General features: G+C 41.5%; 1 protein-coding gene across 3 annotated transcripts in view; it reads right to left on the reverse strand.

Moving 5' to 3' along the window:
• Positions 1-21,223, reverse strand: part of spidr (scaffold protein involved in DNA repair) — a 336,544-nt gene that overhangs the window by 197,116 nt on the left and 118,205 nt on the right. For all 3 annotated transcript variants that reach the window (XR_005943341.1, XM_041190250.1, XM_041190247.1), the window contains exon 7: positions 17,989-18,089. Coding sequence is in view for 2 of the 3 variants with exons in the window: in XM_041190250.1 (XP_041046184.1) it covers positions 17,989-18,089 (101 nt within the window). In the remaining variant the exon portion in view is untranslated. The remainder of the gene's footprint in view (positions 1-17,988; positions 18,090-21,223) is intronic.

The following is a 21,223-nucleotide window of genomic DNA, read 5'->3' on the forward strand; positions in this document are numbered from 1 at the left end:
AGCTGAGGAGCAGCTATAAATACAGACCGGGATTGCAGAGCAGGCTACCTTGCTGGGAGCCAGAGCAGACCTGTGGGAGACAGTTGGGAGCTGAGGAGCAGCTATAAATACAGACCGGGATTGCAGAGCAGGCTACCTTGCTGGGAGCCAGAGCAGATCTGTGGAAGACAGCTGGGAGCTGAGGAGTGCACATTTCACTGCTTCAGCTGCGGTCCGAGAAAAAGAGAAAAAAGCAACTGTGACATCAGCGGAAACTAATAAGTTGATTGGCCAGTAAGTGCTCATTCTAAGGGACAGTGTGTAAGAAACCAGCTTAGACAAATGTGTTAAGGTAGATCTATAAATAAAAAGAACTAAAACTTTAAGATAATAAACCAAAATTTGAAAACTTTAAAATTAAAATAAAGCAATAAATATCAGAAAAGCAATAAACATAAAGTAAGTTAAATAAACATCAAAGACACATACCTTAGTTAAGAAGTATTTAACCTTTAGTTGTCAGTGGTACTAGCATTCAATAAACACAGTAAATTGTAGCATACATTGGGAGAAAGCAATTGAAGTAAATTAACTAAATAACTTAAGTTAGAATGGCGGGACAGGCGTTATGTTGCAGCTGTGAGATGTGGGAGCTTTTGGATGCCAAGGTGATCCATGCCAAACACATCTGTAGGATGTGTAAGCAGCTTGAGGAATTCTGGATCAGAATTATTGATCTGGAAGCCGAAATGCAGACATTGCGCAACACAAGGGAGGGGGAGAAATACCTGGATACTTTGTTCCAGAAGACGGTCACACCCCTTAGAAGAGGGTCATCTGTTTTGGTCAGCAGTGAGGGACAGGAGGATGTGACTGTCAGTGAGGCAGACAAAGAGACGGAGCAGACAATAGTGGAGGAGCCTCAGACTTTGCAATTGTCAAACAAGTTTGAGATGCTCACAACCTGTGTGGATGAAAGCGAAGTCTGCAAGGTAGGTGAGTTGGCTGACCATAGCACTATGGCAGAGGAAGCCATTCAAGCAGGGGGGAGCAAAAAGGAATGTAGTAGGAGTAGGGGCTAGTTAGTGAGGGGGATTGACACTGTTCTCTGCAGCAAAGAGCAAGAGTCCAGACGGATATGATGCCTGCCTGGCATCAGGGTTCAGGACATCTGCTCACAGCTGGAGAGGAGCTTGCAGTTGGGGGGTTGGGATCCAGTTGTCGTGGTCCATGTAGTTACCAATGATATAGGTGGAACTAGGAAAGAGATTCTGCAAAGTAAGTAACGGGAGCAAAGTACCAAATTAAGAAGCAGAACCTCGAAGGTAATAATTTCTGGATTATTACCTGAGCCACGTGCAAATTGGCATAGATCAAATAAAATTAGAGAGACGAATGCGTGGCTCATAGACTGGTGTGGGAGAAGTGGGTTCCGGTTTGTGGGGCACTGGCATCAATACTGGGGAAAGTGGGGGCTGGACCATTGAGACAGTTTACATCTGAACCATGCTGGGGCAAGTGTCCTCACAAATCGCATAACTAGGGAAGTGGAGGGGGCTTTAAATTAAACAAGAGAAGTGAGGGATTAAGGTTGGGTAGGGGTAGAAATTCAAGGTGTTGGGTCAAGGCAGAAGAGCAGAACACTAATATGAGAAATGAGGGTCAGAGAATGGCAGGAAGGGACAGAGAGAAAAAGCCTAAGGATACATCAGCAGTCAGGACTAGATGTTACAAAATTAACAAAAAGACAAAACTGAAGACTCTCTATCTGAGTGCACATAGCATTCAAAACAAGTAAATTAATTGATGGCCTACATTGAAGTAAATAAATATGATCTGATAGCAATTACTGGGACATGGTTGCAGGACGACAAAAATTGGGTCCTTGATTTTGAAGGGTATATGATATTCAAGAAGAATAAGAAGCTAGGTAAAGGTGGAGGGGTAGCATTGTTAATCAAAGAGGGCATTTGTGCAATAGTTAGAGATAACCTTGCTTCAGGAGATAAGATGTAGAGTCGGTTTGGCTGGGTATGAGGGATAGTAGGAGAAAAAAGTCATTAATGGGAGTAGTCTACAGACCCCCTAACAGTAGCCATAGTGTAGGACAAAGTGCTCAAGAGAAAATATTGTGTACTTGTGATAAAGGGACAGCAATAATTATGGGTGGTTTTAATATACACATAAACTGGAAAAATCAGATTGGCAGTAATGGCTTAGATGATGAATTCTTAGAATGCTTTGGAGATAGTTTCTTAGAGCAGCATGTTCTGGAACCAACCAGAGAGCAGGTTATACTAGACATAGTATTGTGTAACATGACAGGATTAATTAATGAGTAAAGGCACCCCTAGGTAGCAGTGACCACAATATGATTGAATTTTACATCCAGTTTGAAAGGAAGAAGAGTGGGTCTAAGACTATTATCTTAAACTTAAATAAGGGCAACTATGTGAGGATGAAAGCTGAGCTAGCTAAAGTGAACTGGGAAACTAGGCTAGAGGATAGATCAATAGAGAAGCAATGGTAGACATTTAAGGGGATATTTCAGAGTATTCAAAGTACATTCCCACTATGAAGAAAAATTCTAAGGGGAGGACCCAACATCCGTCGTTTACTAAAGAAGTTAAGGAAAGCATCAAACTTAATGAAGAAGCATACAACTCCGCAAAGGTCAGTGGCAGGTCAAATGATTGGTCAGAATATAAAGAATGGCAGAGAATGACTAAAGGGTTAATCAGGAGGATAAAGTTAGAGTGTGAGAGGAAGCTAGCTAGAAATGTAAAAACGGAAAGCAAGAGTTTCTTCAGGTATTTAAAAAAGGAAAAGAGTAAGTAAAGTGAGTGTTGGTCCTCTAGAGAGTGTCATTGGGGAGTTAATAAGAGATAATGAGAAAATGGTAGAAGAGATTAACAAATATTTTGCTTCTGTGTTCACTATAGAGGATACAAAAAACATTCCAGTAATAGCTGCAAATCAGGTGGTGAACGGGAGAAAGGAACTTGGTGAAATCACTAGGGAAACAGTACTGAGCAAATTAACGGAGCTGCAGGCTAGCAAGTCTCCGGGTCCCGATGGACTACGTCCTAGGGTCTTAAAAGGGGTGGCTAATGAGGTAGTCAATGCATTGGTGTTAATTTTCCAAAATTCACTAGATTCTGATAAGGTTCCATCAGACTGGAAAGTAGCAAATATAACCCCTCTATTCAAGAAGGGAGGGAGGCAGAAAACAGGAAACTATAAGCCAGTTAACTTGACGTCTGTTATGGGGTAGTTATTATAATCGATCATTAAGGAGGTTATAGCTGGGCACTTAGAAGAGCTCAAGGCAATTGCAAAGAGTCAGCATGGGTTTGTGAGAAGAAAATCATGTTTAACCAATGTATTGGAGTTTTTTTTGAAGGAGTAACATGTGCAGTGGATAAAGGGGAGCCTGTAGACATACTGTACTTGGATTTCCAGAAGGCATTTGATAAGGTGCCACATCAAAGATCATTATGGAAAATAAAAGCGCATGATGTAGGGGGTAACATATTAGCATGGATAGAAGATTGGCTGGCTGACAGAAAGCAGAGTATGCATAAATGTGTCTTTTTCTGATTGGCAGGATGTGATGAATTACAGACAGGGGTCTGTAATGGGGGCCTCAACTTTTTACAATTTACATCAATGACTTAGATGAGGGGAGTGAAGACATGGTCGCTAAATTTGCAAATCACACAAAGATAGGTAGAAACATATGTTGTGAAGAGGACATGAGGAGGTTGCAGATGGATATAGATAGGCTGAGTGATGGGGAAAGATCTAGCAAATGGAGTTTACTGTACGAAAACGTGAAGTTGTTCAGTCTGGCAGGAAGAACAAAAAAGCAGAGGATTACTTAAATGGAGAACGGCTACATAATTCTGAGGTGCAGAGGGATCTACGTGTTCTAGTACGAGTCACAAAAAGTTAGTATGCAGGTACAGCAAGTAATTAAGAAGGCTAACGGAATGCTACCCTTTATTATGAGAGGGTTTGGAAATAAAAGTAGCAATGTTATGCTTTAGTTATACAGGGCATTGGTGCAACCGCACCTCGAATACTGTGTGCAGTTTTGGCTTCCTTATTTAAGCAAGGTTGTAAATGCATTGGAGGTGGTTCAAAGGAGGTTTACTGGATTGATACCTGGAATGAGTGGGTTGTATTATGATGGAAGGAGGTACAGACTGGGCTTGTTCCCACTGGAGTTTAGAAGAGTGAGGGGCGATTTGATTGCAGTATACAAGATCCTGTATGGCCTTGACAAGGTGGACGCCGAAAGGATGTTTCCTCTTGTGGGTGAGTCTAGAACTAGGGGGCACTGTTTTAAAATTAGGGGTTGACCTTTTAGGACAGAGATGAGGAGAATTTTTTTCACTCAGTGTGAGACTTTGGAGCTCTGCCTCAGAGGATGGTGGAGGCGGGGTCATTGAACATTTTTAAGGCAGAGGTAGATAGATTCTTGGTATGCAAGGGAAACAAAGGTTATCGGGGTTAGATAGGAATGTGGAAATCGAAACACAAGATCAGCCATGATCTTATTGAATGGCAGACCAGGCTTGAAAGGCCAAATGGTTTACTCCTGTTCCTATTTCTTTTGCTCTAATTAATGGATGCAACATTAGCCATCTCAAGAATCCAGACTAGGAATATACATCCTTTGTCCAAATCAAGGGGTAGAAGTTGAAGTGATGTCCATGACTCCCGCAAACTGCTAGAACCTGTCATATTGCCTTGTGGAGATGAATCCAGGCATCTTCCATTCACAAGGTAGCAGTAGAAACAGAGGCCTGTCCAGGTTTTAAATTGCCTGGCCCCCATCTACCCTGTTTTCTACTGGAATGCCTGAACTTCGGTGCTAGTTCCTACTGTAAGGCTGATTCATCTTTACATGCTACTCCCATCGTCAAAGTCAGCGCTACTGGAAAAGTGGATCACCCCCGCGTCAGTTTCAGCCATCTAATCTCTCTGAAGAAATACACCAGTGGGCTTTTGATTCTGGGCTCACGTGAAACAATAATTCTTTATTTTGTCTGTAGTCTTTGCCCTGTATCGCTTCCTTTCCTTTATCCTTCTTTTATTGCGTGAATGTACTGAGGGCTAGATGTGAACTCCCCTTCCTGAGTATTTTTGACTGTGTGTAGAATAAACTAATTTTAACCTATCTCGAGTTTGCTGTGGGGTTATTAAGAGGGTTGGATTACTCCAAAAACTGAAAAGTTGGGAAAAATACACCACCACTTATAAAGTGGGAAATCAAAAATCAAAACACCTTTCTGTTCACGGACAGGTAGTGAATGAAAAAATCAGAGTTGTTTTAAATTGGAACCTCTCCTGTCTGTAACAAGTGTCAGACTTCATCCTCATGAGTGGGACTTAAACCCACAACCTTCTGGCTCAGAGGCAAGAGTGATACTAGCGAACCACAGATGACACCTATTGCTATATGCAGGCTTTAAATTAGATTCACTATCACATCTCGACTTTTAGATTCTATGTCACTTCACATAAACCCATGAGTTTTTTTTTGAATGATCTTATTTCCTTGAGGCACTGCTTTTTAATGTCTTGTGAATCACAGCTCGCAAATCCCTTGACTCTTCTAAACCATTGACTCTTTCCTCTGTCGATGGAAGTGGGGCTGGAGGGGGAGAGTGTGAAGATTTGAAGTTTATGATGGGAATTTGCAGCAGCATCCTTTGTACTACAACTGAATGGAAAAGGTGGTTAAGAGCAGTTTCTTACAGTACATTCAGTTACAACAACAGCTACTTCTATTTATATAGCGTCTTTAACGTGATGAAACGGCTCAAGGTGCTTCACAAAAGCATCATATACCTAAGAAAGACATCGAGCCACGTCAGGTGTAACAGCGAGATTGTGAACAGATTGGCTTAATCTCAAGACTGTTGGCAGGGAGAGGGATGCAGTCAGTAGCGAGGGAAGAGAGTTTGGATGGAGGACCAAAAGCAGTGGTTTCTGTCTTCCCAATATTTAATTGGGGGAAATTTCTGTTTATCCAGTACTGGATGTCGGATAAGCAGTCAGATAATTTAGCAACAGTGGAGAAGTCGAGAGAGGTGGTGGTGAGGTAGAGTTCGGTGTCATCTGCACACATGCCTTCAGATGATGTTGCCAAGAGGCTGCATGTAGATGAGAAATAGGAGGGTGGTCAAGAATAGACCCGTGGCGGCCACCAGAGATAATAATGCGGGAACAGGAAGAGAATTTATTGCAACTGATTCTCTGGCTACAATTAGATAGATAAGGATGAAACCAGGTGATAGCAGTCCCAACATGTTGATAACAGTGGAGAGGCATTAGAGTAAGATAGTGTGTCAAAGGCTGCAGACAGGTTAAGAAGGACAAGGAAGAAAAGTCACATTTGTCTCAGTCACATTGGATATTATTTGTGACTTTGATAAAAAGCAGTTTCGGTACTGTAGCAGGGGCAAAAACCTGATTGGAAGGATTCAAATATGAAGTTCTAGAAAAGATGGAAACAGATTTGGGAGGCAATAACACATCCAGCGGCTTCAGGGTGGACAGAGAGGTTGGAGGTGGAATGGTAGTTGGCAAGGACGGAGAGAGCAAGGGTTGTTTTTTTGAGGAGAGCAGTGATGATGGCATATGTAAAAAAGGACAACACATGGAGAGAGAGACAACTGTTTACATTATCGCTAACATGGGAGACAGGAGAGGAAATTGGGTGATCAGCAGTTTAGTGGGGATATGATTTAGGGAACCAGAGGTGGGTCCCATGGACAAGATGAGCTCAAAGAGGGCATGCCGGAAGATAGGAGAGAAACTACAGAAAGATGCGAGTTCAGGGCTAGGGCAGGGAGGAGCGTGAAAGGAAGTTTGGCCAAGTGGCCTAGCGGAAGGGAGCGATGCAGCAGAGGCAGCTGATTGGGCTGTCTCAATCTTATTAACAAAGAAGTCCATGAGCTCCTGGCACTTATTGCTGGAGGTGAGGGTTGTAGGGTCAGGGGAAAGAGGTTTCAGAAGCCAGTTTTCAGTAGAGAAAAGAAGTCGGGAATCTTTGCATTCCAGGATGATCTTTGAATAATGAGCAATTTTGGCAGACAACAGTAGGACCCCATGTTGTTTTAAATGGTGCAGTCAGGTCTGTTGGTAGTTGGCTAAACCTGTTGAATGCCATATCCTTTCAAATCTGCATCTGAGGGAGTAGAGTTGAGTGTTTGTTGGCAGGCAGGGGGGAGGTTTTGAAAGAATTGCACCTTGATGCTTGGTAAGTTGGCTTGGCAAAAGATGCTGCTGGTTGGAACACCTTTCTTGCCACTAGATTTGGAGAATCTTGCGAAGGAACTGCTAGTGATACTTTGCCAGTGCTTTGAGGTGTCTGCAGTAGGTTAGCCAAGTTTCTGAAGTACATAGGAAGTATATAGTATATCACTGTTGCCTGATCAACCATAAACTTAGTCTCAGGTCTGAGATCCTGGTCCTCAAATAATCTATTCCTTAGTTGGTCAAAGGTTGAGTTGGCAGCCTGCTGGCATTGATAAATTTTGTCGTTCATGTCTGCCTTTGTCAAGAGGTTTCCAAGGTACAGAAAATGATGCACATTTCCAGAATCTCGCCAGTGATCATAATCAAGGTGTTTTGCTATGGACCAGTGAGCACAGTTATAGAGCTTCAGTATGATGATGACACTCATGCAAAGTCACTCAGAAACTGAGCTGCAAGTCATTGGTGGCCCTATCTCCAAAGCATATTAGAAAATGCACCTTTCACCAAACACCGAAATAACTAAGCCCTCCTATCTCAGTGAAAACTGAGGCCAAACAAGTCTGTGTCATTGCACCAACTCCCTTCTCCATTTTCCTTGCTGCACTACTGCACCTCACTCCAGCAAATTACCCATAGGCATGGAGATATTCTACAGCACAGAAGAGAAACTGTATAACCTATGCTGCCTTCAATCCAAACCCAAAAACCACTCCTTTTTAAGAGTATTACCTCACTGACTAAACAAAAGACACAAAAAAGTAGTAAATAATATAAAATGGTTAAGATGGTGAGAAGTAAATTGGGAAAAAAACAGCACTGAGTGTCTGCAGATGCAGGTCTAAAGTGAAGGCTACAATGCTGAAAAATGGAGCATAAAGCGGGTCTGAAGTCTGTTTCAGAGAGCTGCAGAGCACCTAGAAGTAGTTTGTTTTAAGCTTGGTTGCCCTGGTTCAGGGATGCCGTACAGTACACTGATACAAAGACCTCCAGGGAGACAAAGTCATGACTTTTGCCATGCCAGCACCAAAAAATATGGTTGATTTTATGCTGAATAATATGATTTAAATTTAAATAAATAGAAATTGTTTGAGTCCATAAACTTTTGGTCTGAGTGGTAATATTTGCTATTTCAAAGAATTTTATGGTGTAGCATGGAACTAAATTAAATTCAGTAAGCAGATTATCACAAGTGAAGCAATTACACAATGTTGCAAGGACAGAATACAAAGTTCAGATGTCAAATGATAGGGGACAAAGTCTGTATATGAGAACTGTTGAGGAGCAGAAGGTTTCTATAAAAATGAAAAAAATGAATAAACTTTCTATACGGTAGAACTTATCATTTCTTCAATAAGTCTAGTTCCATAGCCTGACCATACCTATTTCTTTTAAGAACTGTTCAAACTTTTGTTACCATTTGTTTGGAAAGCATCTTACATTCTGATTCCTTTCCCCACATAAACAAATCACATTCCCAAACTATACACTGGTGAAGCCTCAAGGAAGTTGAAATACAATCTGTTCTCAGATCCCTGTCATGCTGCTCTGAAATTGGCAAGATGTGCTCAGCGGCATGTATCAAGTTCCCCTGCTGCCCTCTGAGGAAGTACCTAGTCTTCACTCAGCATCATCTTACAATAATAGAGATGAGGCTTAGAACTCACATGAGCAAGGGCACAAAAACTATACCTGGTCACTCAGGTGCTACATTTTGCTGTGCCATCCAAAAATTATATTTTAAAATTATTTTTTAAAATTATTTTTCTATTAAGTACTGATCACTGAGCTCAAATTAAAAGGGTTTATCATAAAGTTGCATCAAAAGTCACTTATTTTTTCTACAATTCCAAAATATGTAGTTACCATCTCGCAATTGACATGAAGATATTTCAGCTGAAAATCACTGGTTCATGAAGCACACACAATGCTAATTTTTTGCTCTCGTTTTGGTGGGGGGCACTGGGGGCAAGGGGGGCGGGGGGGGGGGGGGGGCGATAAGGAAAAGAAGAAGAGTTCTGGGTATAAACATTAAACTGAGTACAACTTGTACCTTTGGATATTTATTCATAATGTTTGTGCCATAAACTCTTCAAAGTAAATTTAAGTCGTTACTATACAAGTCAAGACCTGACAAAAATGTGCTGGCAAGTTGAACATTTTGTTCTGAAAGTGGAAAAATACAAACTATACTGGAACAAGTTACAGTGGAATGCTGCAAGCAATCAGACAGCAAAGTTCACACCAGAATTTTGCTGACAATTGGGAAAAACTTTGTCGTCATCTTTTCAATGGGGTGCATGCATGACCTCTATATATAACTTCTGAAAACTGAATTTTCCCACAGTACTAATACTAAAGTATACTAAGATGTACTATTCAGCAGTATAGAAAATAAACTTCTAACAAGTTCTGGAAAAAGCAAACATTTGTTTTAACTAGACCATGGCCTCGACATATTCTGAAAGATTCTGTCTGTTGTGTTATTATAATATTCTTCTCACTTTCACAAACAACTCTACTTGTTGTAGTATTCTTTTTAAGGCTATCTTCTCTGCTTTTTTCCATATGTTGCACCACCTACAGTCTAGAGAACAGGTGATCAACCTGCTTTTAATCTGGTGAGCTGGCCTGAGGATGTGTGACTCTTCCACCATTCCTTAGAAGGAAATGGCAGACTACCATGGAACGGCTCTCCACAGCAACATGGCAAAGCAAGTGGTCCGCTTCTCAACACTGTGTGCTGCTGTTTTAACATGCAATGCCATCTTGTCATCATCCAGCCAGTTCAATGTAAGTGCCTAATTTATTCAGAAAGGGAAGAGGTCAAAGAAATCATTTAAATTAATTAATCACTTTTATTAATTTGGCTTTAAAATGACATTTTCCTTCACCCCTTTACATGGTCCAATCCTGATGCACTTCATGAGGCTTCCCACTCTCCAGCTTTACAAGTTTCCTAATAAAATCTCACAGGCTCCCACAACTACCCGAATTATGCTTCTTCTAACCCACTTCTTGTAAATGCAATATCCCAATCTTCCAGTATCTTGACCTGCTCTAATGATTCCAACTTCAGCAGCAGGACTTCGGAAATGTCTACTTTCTTCCTCCAAGGTGTCCCCTCAGCTGTAGCCAATTGTGCCTTGACTTTATCGGCTACATTTCCCACTCTCCTGCTCTTGCACAACAATGGCTTGTGCTCACTTTCCTTCTCGCTAGGCTTCATGTCAGCCAGATAGTATTGCTTGAAGGGTGAATGTTGACCAGGATATTGAGAGCGCTCCCTACTACGCCATCTTTACTTCTACCCGAGAGCCTAGATTTTAGGTTTCATCTGAGAGATTTGAACTTTGACAATGCAGCCCGCAAAACTGCACTGATATGTCAGCCTATAGATTGAGAGTTCAAATCCTGGAGATGAAATTACACTTGGATGTATAACTGGCTGACTTAAAAATTACTACATAATTAAGTTGACAATTAAAGTAGAAGCTTCATGTATACTTCTCATTCTGAAGTTTAGCTTTCTCTCCCATATTTTCTGCTACAGATAGGTTTTCACTGTGGCTGTAGACCTTTTGGCCTGGAGTTTTGCAGAGTTGTGGAGACTCCTGGAACCTCCCAAAGTGGCTGGCAGGACCCAAATTAGTAGGTCCTGCTCCCATTTCTGACAAATCCAATCTTTGCCTGGGGGGGGGGGGGGGTTGCGGGGCTGGGGAAGCAGGACATGACTCCCACATGCAGGAAACTTGAACTCTGTATGGTATTTCTCTGCTGAGTTCAAATAGGCTGCATTTTCACTGGAGGGAGGTCCTTATTCTGCAGAGAAGTTGTAAATGCTCTTGAGGGGCAGATAAGGTCTGTACAACAGTCAAGCTGCAAAGTTATTTAAATGGACAATCCTTTAAATTTGAAAAAAAACTGCCTGCCTGTGCCTATGAGAGCTGGGGGGAAAAAAATCTGTTCTAGCAGTTTCAATAGCTGTTTGTTGACATGACCCTAAGTGCTAATTTTATAAAATCATTAATGCTTGGCTACATTCCACAACCTCTCAACCACAGTGGCGGCATTCAGAGTTCATAACTTGAATGATATCTCACAGAGGTAATTAAAAGATTAGATGTCTTTAATGTGGGGTTATGAATACAAATATTTGACTTTATAATGGATTAAGTACTTGAGGGGATTTAAATGTGTTGAATGGGTTTTCATGATTAAGATTGTTTCTTATACAGTGAATTCTGTAAGGGTTATTTAGAACTTTATATTTTATTTCATCTCAACATGGCTCCTGAGGTCTGCCTTGGTGGATACAGGGTGACTTGAGGAGGGCGATGTAAGGGCACAGGGTGATGGGTAGGGGCTCAAGAGTTGGCTCTAAGTTGGCAAGGGGATGGGTGGGGGTCATGAGTTGGCACTAAGATGGCATACTGCAAAAAGGGGCCATGAAAGTGGATGGGCAGCACTGGTTGGCATTCAGCAGGTATGGGCATGGAGAGTGGGTGGGGGGGTGTTAGGGGATGTGAGGGATGCAGGCTAACGTTCAAGAAAACAACTGGGATTAAGTCCCAGAGAATCAAGGCAGGCCTTTTAAACAGTCTGTCTCAGCATTTGGTAGTCCATGTGCTCCACAACCTGCATCCAGGAACGGCGGGCCCAACTCCATCCCTCACCTGCCACCCCCTACATCCCTGGAATGAAGATCCCGCTATTCACAGCGCTTTTCCCCCAAGGCAGGTGTGGAAAGCCGGGAAATTGTCAGAATACAGGGAGCAGGAAGAGGAGAGAATGTCTGTACCTGGAATGTTGGCCACTCTCGCTCTTGGGCTGCACGTGGTCTAAGGTGTGTTGCTATTATTGTTGCCTTCATATGTCAAGTTTCAGGTTTTTGTCGTTTGTCTCAATGTTTATTTTACGCCATTTTGTACATTGCGTCTTTTCATAACTTAATACACCCCTCACCATTTCTAAGATAAAAGCAAAACACTGCGGATGCAGGAAATCTGAAACAAAAACTAAAATACCTGGAAAAGCTCAGCAGGTCTGACAGCATCTGCATAGAGGACTGTATTCCTCTCCGCAGATGCTGTCAGCCTCACCATTTCTAATTTGCTTTTACCTTTTCACTAAAAACAAGATGGGTGTTCAGCAATTACCTACTTCTTCCCCTACTCCATCCGATGCTTCAATTACAGTTTTATTTTTATTTTGCCTAATACTACAAGGTATTAAATAAAATACAGGTGTGGGAATCGAAAAATTGGATACATATGCAGTTGGTGATGATTTTCAGAGGTCATGGTGAATTTTATTTTGCACCTGGCTTGGACTGGGTATTACTTAATTGCTCAATGTCAACATGCAATGTGAAAGGCAAAAAATTGGCCTATTATTTGCATTTTTGTCTTATTTTTCTCCCATCTCCCCTCATGGCACCTGAGCTCAAGTTGACCATGAGATCTACCTCCTGTTCCCTTGAACATATTTCCACTAAACTGCTATTACTCAACTTCCCCTCCTGGCCACCATGCAAATTGTTCTCTCTCTTCAAGTTTTGCCCCTCTCCCCTTTAAATGTGCTATCATCACCCCTCAAAAATACAAACCCTTGACCCAACCATTTGTCCCATCTCCTACCTCCCTTTTCTCTCCAAAGTCCTGAATGTGCTGTCGCCTTCCAAATCCGTTACAATATTTCCCAGAATTCCCACGTTTGAATCCGACCAATAGGGTTTCCACCCCTTCCACAGTACCGAAACAGCTCTCAAAGTCACAAATTACAATCTACATGGCTGTGACAAAGGTAAACAATCCCTCCTAGTCCTTCTCAACCTTTCTGCAGCTTTGTTCACATTTGTTTCAAAAATACAGCAGTACTACGTCTGTCTGACGGTAGTAGCTTTAACCACCTATCTGACATCATGGCCCGAAAGATCCAAACGTTTCTCCAAATTAATGATAGGAAAACCGAAGTTGTCCTCGTTTGTGTCCATCAACATCCAACTATCTTTGTCCTATGCTTCAACAATCTTCCCAGCTTCCCATCTCTTCAGGTTATGGCAGAATATACGGAACTTCAGCATAATATTCAATTCTGAGCTGAGTTTCCTCCTCTACACCTGTTCCATTATTTTAGCCCTGCATGAAGAACATCAGAAAGATGTCAGTGAAACCAATACTGTTGATTGAACTCAATTTTTGAGCTCTTCCAAAATTCTGCTACCAGTATTGCAACTCATACAAAGGCCCATTTCACCCATCACCCCTGTGCCTATTGATCTACATTGACTCCAAGATCAACATACCTTGAATTTGAATTCCTCCCTAGCACTGTAACCTCCTCCAGCATCACAAATTTCTAAGAGCTCGGTGTTACTCTAATTCTGGCCTCTTGAGCATTTCCGACTTCCTTCACCCTGCCATCGCTTCAGCTATTCAGGCTCTATGATTCTGGATTCCCTTCCTAACCTTTCTGCTTCTTCACCTGTCTCTCCTCCTTTACAGCACTCCATAAAACCTACCTCTATGATCAAACTTTCTGTCACCTATCTAATAACTTGTGTCAAATTTTGCATGATAACAGTCTTGTAAAGCAAGTTAGGACGCTTTAACTACGTTAGAAGTGTTACATAAATGCAAACTGTTGCTGTTGCTAGCAGATATGCGCATCTAGGAACTTAATCACTAAGCAGAGCAGTGCCTGATCAAAGGGCCCAGATCAAGAAGCAGGGTCTGCTGAAGCTGCCCCCGTTTGGCCTTGCTGGTAGCTACCACTGCTCCCGCAGTGAAGCTACTGACAATGAAGAGCTGTCGGTTTCCAACTGGCCGGCAGATCTCGGTGGATGGCCCTCCCCCATCCACCCCCCCACAACAAAATTGGATCTTTGATCCCAGAGATGGCCTGCCGCTATCCACTTAAGTGCCTACTTAACATGGCAGACCTATTCCCAAAGGAGGCAATACATGGCTCTCCTTGCCTGGATTAAATTCCACCCCACATGTCCATTGCTATGCTATTGATTGCTTTACAAAGGCTGTTGTTCATTGTTTGAGTGAAATGCCACCATTTTACAAATTGCTTTCTCAAAAATTGCATTTCAAGGAACTTTACAGGCATAAGAGTTGAACAGTTTGGATATATCAGTTGTCATGAAAACATAATAATTTTCATAATATTATTGTAAAGTTAGGTTAATAGTGGGGTTTGGATTAGTTTCTCTGTGTGGATGAGTGTGGGGGGATTTAATTGAATTGGAGACAGCTGGTCTGGAGCTTTTGAGTTATCAAAAGGGAAGCTAGGTTTGAAATGCTAAATATGTAAACATAAATAAGTTTCAGAATGTGAGGTGTGAGGAACATTTGCATTTTTAGATAAATTAGGTTAGTTTGAATTTCAAAGAGATGGTAAAGTGTTACACCTAGCCATAAGAAGCTAAGCCAGTGTGTTTATTTTTCTCATGGTTACTGATAATATGAGTACTATGAAAGATTTATTTTATTAGAGAAGTAAAGTTGCAATGACATTTTGGAACAATGGAATTTACATTAAAACGGAGAAACATGTATAAAGGAGATGAGATTATGTGTAAGGGGAGGGGAGGGCATTCTAAGATCGAAGACAAGTGTGAAAAGTCTTCAGCCTCTGTGCATCAAGTCGCTGTCAACAGGAATTGAAGCCAAGAAAATTCACTTTGAATATCGCTGTCCAGGGTATTGTGTGCTTTGCCTGGGTTTCTTTAATTCTACTTTGTTTTTACTGTTGTCTTAACGGAGGTGTAACTGGGAGCCATATTAATTAGTGGAATTTGGAGTTATTATTGTAGCAATTTGTAGACCTTTGTGCTTAAAATATTTTCTTATATTAATAAATGTTTAATTTAGTTTTGTAAAAAACCTCAAGTGTTGGTGGACTTATTACTACTGAACTCAAGGCACGCATCTCAAAATAAGATACAAATTGCAAAACAGTCATAGCAGCTGTTTCAAGTTTCCCTCTGGGATTTGAGCAACTCAGCAGTTATGAACCGCTGTTCCATAAACACAGTTAGTTATGGCTTAAGCCCATCTTCAACAGGCACAGAGGAAAAGCATTCTAAGGCACTAACATAATTCTGAGAAAAACTATTAACAGTAGGTAACATACACCTATTCTCATTTGAGCAGTACTTAGAGATAAAATAAGGGGTGCTATTCTTAACTGGGTGCAGGAGCAGAGAGGCCTGAATGTATATGTGCATAAATCACAGAAGGTGGCAGGACAGGTGGAGAGAGCAGTTAATAAAGAAAATAGTATCCTAGGGGCATAGAGTACAAGAGCAAGGAGTTTATGCTGAGCTTATGTAAGACACTAGTTAGACCTCAGCTGGGGTATTGCATATAGTTCTGGGAGCAACACAATAGGAAGGATGTGAACACGTTGGAGGGAGTGCAGAAGAGGTTTACAAGAATGGTTCCAGGAAGAAGAAACTTCAGTTATGAAGATAGATTGGAAAGGTTGGGACTGTTCTCCTTGGAGAGAAGGTTAAGAGAAGATTTGATAGAGGTGTTCAAAATCATGAGGGAGCTGGATAGAGTAGATAGGGAGAAAGTATCCCCGCTTGTAAAAGGATCGAGAATGAGAGGGCATAGATTTAGTGATTTGCAAAAGAAACAAATGTAATGCAAGAAATAACTTTTTCACACAGTGAATGGTTTGAGCCTGGAATGCACCGCCTGGAAGTGTGGTATAGGCAGGTTCAATCGAGGCATTCAAGAGGACATTAGATGATTTTTAAGTAAAATCAATGTGCAAGGGTATAGGGAGAAGGCAGGAGAATGGCACTAGGTCATAATGCTCATTTAGAGAGCCAGTGCAGACATGATAGGCTGAATGGTCTCCTTCTGCACCGTAACAATTCTGTGATCTAATAGCTGAAAAATTTGCAGGAAAAGACATTCAAATCAGCTGGCTTATCTGTTCAACTCTTTCATAAGCTGGTTCCAAATTGCTGCATTATCTTTAACAACTTGCTATACAGTTTGTTGTTGTAAGCAATTCAATCTGTAAATAAACCTGCTTGGTAATTTAGCCCCTACAAAATCATATCTGGTATGTCTGATATTAGCCATCTTTTCAAATGATGAGTAATAGAATAGCAATGTAATAGAAATCCTACTAGAGATCCAGAAAGCAATAAATGTAATTTGCACAGAGCACACTATCATAGGCCATCTTGGCTTATCAATAGGAACCTTCTCTAGTTTCAGTACAGCTGGGTTTACCAGAATTGTAACTATACTAGATAGAGGACCAACTCCAATGACAGTGGATACTTTTCTTCTCCAAATTAAATTTTAATTCTCTACTCATTTTTTTTAAGTGCATCCACAGCCAATTTATCATTAAGAATATGCAAGGCCATTTTCTTAATGCCAAGTATATTTTGTTAGCTGCTGTATGTGTTTCACCCTGCACTGTTCAAAGAAAATAGACAGGCATTTCTATAGCACGTGATCACATCTCTCCGAAATGTCTCAAAAAGGCTGACATACAATGAATTATTGTGAAGTGCAATGACCATTGCCATGTATAACACAGCAGCCATTTGTACATAGGAAGATCTCACAAACAGCAAACAATGATGATTATGCCTTTGGTGGAGGGAAGACCATTTGTCAATATACCACAGAATTTCCTGCTCTGCTTCAAAAACTGCCATTTGATCTTCAACGCCCAACTTAACCGCTGCAACAGGTCAAAGGGACTTCTTTAATGGCATTTCAGAAAATTCAGTATTTGTCCAGTACTACACTGGATTGTCAGCTTAGATTAGGTTCTCAAATCCTGATGTTTGCCTTATACTTAGAATCTTCTAAGTTCTCAGAAGTTCTGCCAACTACACCATGTTGGCATTCTCACAAAGTTACATGCTGTTTTTAAATCATTATGAAAATGTGTTTGGAATAGGCACATTCAATGGCATTACCACTGCTGAACCCCCTCTTTGAATGGAATTTCCATTGACCAGAAACTGAACTGGACCAGCCATATAAATACTGTGGTTACAAGAACAGGTCAGAGGCTGGGATTTCTGCTGTGAGTAACTCACCATCTGACTCTCCAAAGCCTGCCCACCATCTACAAGGCACAAGTCAGGAGTGTGATGGAGTACTCCCCCACTTGCCTGCATGAGTGTAACTCCCACAACACACAAAACCATCCTGGACAAAGCAGTCTGCTTGATCAGTACCCCATCCACCACCTTAAACATTCACTCCTTCCATTACCAACACACAAGTGACAGCTATGTGTACCATATACAGGATGAGCTGCAATAACTCACCAAGGTTCCTTTGACAACACTTTCCAAACCAGCAACCTACCACCTAGAAGGACAAGGGTTCCCCTTCAAGCCACACATCTTCCTGACCTGGAACTATATCACTGTTCCTTCACTGTTGCTGGGTTAAAATCCTGGAACTCCTTCCCTAAGAGCACTGTGGATATACCTGCACCAAGTGGACTGCGACAGGTCGAGAAGGTGGCTCACCACCACCTTCTCAAAGACAATTAAGGATGAACAATAAATGCTGGCCTTGTCAGCAATGCATACATTCAATGAAAGAATATAAAATGAAGAAAAGAGACTTTTCATAAATAATACTGACCACAGTCCCTGTAAATAAATTGTTGAAAAAGTAGATTTGCATAGATGATTCCGATATAAAGATTATTTTTGAAGTAGTATAGATATCCTACCTGCATGAGTTTTGGAATCAGTTAGAGACTGATGCCTCCAAAAGTTGATGGCAGACCTCTCTCTGCATTGTAGTCTGTTTAACCTCTCTGCTAGTCCCCCCCTGTAGCGAATGAAATAAATTAGTTAAAATTTTTCCTAAATTTCAGAAATTTGAATCTCAGTTGCATTGAATCTCAACATTTAAACAGTTCTAAATCTAAACATTCTGATAGTATCTGCAATCAACATTCAACTAGAAAGAAAGACTAATATATGGCAAAGGAGTCCATCAGCCTTTTATGTTCATTCCAACAAAAAAAGTCATGTAGCATAATCCCACTCTCCAACTGTTGGTCTGTTGTTCTGTAGGTTACAGCAGCTCATTTGCATGCCAAAAAGTTTTTTTTTTTATACAGGCAATGAGGGTTTCTGCCTCTATCATTCCTTCAGGCAGTGAGTTCTAGACCCCAACCTACCCTCTGAATGAAAAAAGTACTGAACTCCCAACTAATCCTTCTATCATTTTCTTAAATCTATGCCTCCTGGTTATTGAAATCTCTGCTAGCAGAAATAAGTCCTTTCTATCCACAATCTACCCCCTCATAAATTTATACACCTCAACAAAATCTCTCCCAGCCTCCTATGTTGCAAAAAAAGACAATGACACCCAAGCCAATCATTCCTCATAGTTAAAATTCTCCTTTCTTGGCAACATCCTTGTAAAATTCCTCTGTATCCTTTGCGGTGAAAGCAGGTTCTTCCTGTCATTTGGTGACCAGAACTGCACGCAGTACTCTTGCTGCAGTCTAATGTTTTATAGAGTTTTGGCATTAGCTCCCAACATTTGTACTCTTAAGCCTCAGCCAATAAAGGCAAGTATCTAGCATACCTTTTTGACCACCTTTACTACCTGTCCTGTTACCTTCAGGGATCTAGCGGGAAGGAGCATAAAGCAGCACAGGAGAGAGCGAGAAGGGAAGGAAGGGGTGAGAACACAGTAAGGCATAAAGCAGGAGAGGAGAGAGCAAGTGTTCACCCCAAGAGCGGTGGAAAGGAGTGAGAACACAGCGGGGTATAAAGCAGCACAGGAGAGAGCGGGTGTTCACCATGAGAGCAGCAGGAAAGAGCAAGTGCACAGCGGAACAAAAAGCAGCGCAGGGAAGAGCAGGAGATTACTGTGAGGGTGGCAGGAAGGAGCAAGATCACAACAGTGAATAAAGCAGCTAACCAGGAGCTAGTCTGTGGGTTTACAGCCTGCATTTGGAATGAAAAATTGGGTGCGACATCAGAGGGAAGCAGGTAAGTGATTGGCTTGTGATTATTTCCTATTTATCTTTTCAAAACTAGGGAATAAATATGGTGAGTCTTATCTTTCTTCTTTCTAAAATAAGGTTTATTACTACTAATAAGATGTATTAAGTATTAGTAGCGTTTACCCATATTAGCAAGTGTATCTGTATTGGTAAAATTTATTAAGAGTAGTAGGTTTATTAGTATAGCTAAAGATTTATTAGCAGTAGTAAAGGTTTATTGACTAACAGATAAAGGAATGGCAGGGTTACTCCAACCACTAAAGTACACATCCTGATCAACCATTTTGTCCTAGATACATTGCATCCATGAGGTTGAGAGATTCATGCGTGGCACATTTATAGATGTGGTCACCCGGCAGCTGAAGAGTATGCAGGGAGAGGGAGGAATGGGTGACCACCAGGCAACCAGCAGTCTGAATACTAATGAGAGTGATGGTTCTTCTGGGGAGGACAGTCAGAGCCAAGTCCATGGCACCATCGGTGGCTCTGCTTTATAGTGGGGTACAAGGGAGACTGGAAGAGCAATAGTGATAGCAGATTGGATAGCTAGGGGAATAGACAGGCATTTCTACAGCAGCAGCATTAATCCAAGATAGTGTGTTGTCTCCCTAGTGCCAGAGTCAAAGATGTCACTGAGTGGCTGCAGTGCACCCCGGGGGGAGGGTAAATAGCCAACAGTCATCATCCACATTGGTTTGCACAATATAGGCAGAAAAAGGGGTATGGCCTTGCAGTCAGTATTTAGGAAGCCAGGTTGGAAATTAGCAAGGAGGACCCCAAAAGTAGTCATCTCCAGGTTACTCCCAGTGCCACGTGCAAGTGAGTATAGAAATAGGAGGATAAAGTATTTGAATGCATGGTTGGAAAGATGTTGCAGGAAAGAAGGCTTTAGATTCATGGGACATTGGGACCGGCTCTGGGGGAGATGGGACCTGTACAGGCCAGATGGGGTGCACCTAAATAAAGCTGGGACTAAGTTCCTTGTGGGGTGATTCGCTAGTGCTATTGAGGAAGGTTTAAAATAAATGCAAAGGCTTGGGAACCAGGAGGAAATATCAGAGAGGAAAGCAAGGTGCACAGAATATTGGAAGAGATTGGTAGCACTAGAGTAGGGAATAGTAAGTTATTCAACAGGCTCAGAGTAAGGGAGAAAGTAATAAAGTCTAAATCAGGGTTAATGTGCATTTACTGTGAATGCATGGATTGTGGTTAATAAGATTGGTGAGCTACAGGCACAGATTGATATGTGGAAATATGATGTTGTGGCTATAACAGAGACCTGGCTCAAAGGAGGGCACGATTGGGTGTTAAATATCCCTGTATACTAGGTGTTCAGGAAAAAAGGAAAGGAAGAAAAGGGGAAGGAGTAGTGGTTTTGATTAAGGAGAGAATTGCAGTGTTGGAGATTGGGGATATCCTAGAGGGGTCAAGGACAGAATTTATTTGGCTAGAGTTAAGGAACAAAAAAAGTGCAATTATATTGCTCGGTGTAGCCTATAGCCTGCCAACTAATGGGAAAGGTGTAGAGATACAAATTTGCAAGGAAATTACAGAGAGGTGAAAGAATTATAGTTTAGTCACTTGGTAGTGCAGAACTTGAATATTGCTGAAAAAAAGAGACATGCTGTCAAAGCTTTTTGTCTTGCATTCATCAGGGCAGGTATGCAGAATACCAATTGTAAAGGGAATTTATACTGCATGAGAAGAGAGTACTGATTGGTTGGCAAGTGGACCCTGATTAGTAGAGGCATTCCCATGAAGAATGCACCAGGGGATAGTTAACTGCCAAGCTTTTGTTTTAAATTCAATATTTATATTCAATATTAGTTAAGGCATTGCCATGGTGAATGAACCAGGGGGTGGCTCTTTTGTTTAGTTAAAAAAGGTGCAATGTGTGGACATGCTCCTTCTGTCTGCAAAGGACAGGGCCCTGTGTGTGAGT

This window comes from Carcharodon carcharias, chromosome 6 (genome assembly GCF_017639515.1).
Source record: "Carcharodon carcharias isolate sCarCar2 chromosome 6, sCarCar2.pri, whole genome shotgun sequence".
Lineage (NCBI taxonomy): Eukaryota > Metazoa > Chordata > Chondrichthyes > Lamniformes > Lamnidae > Carcharodon > Carcharodon carcharias.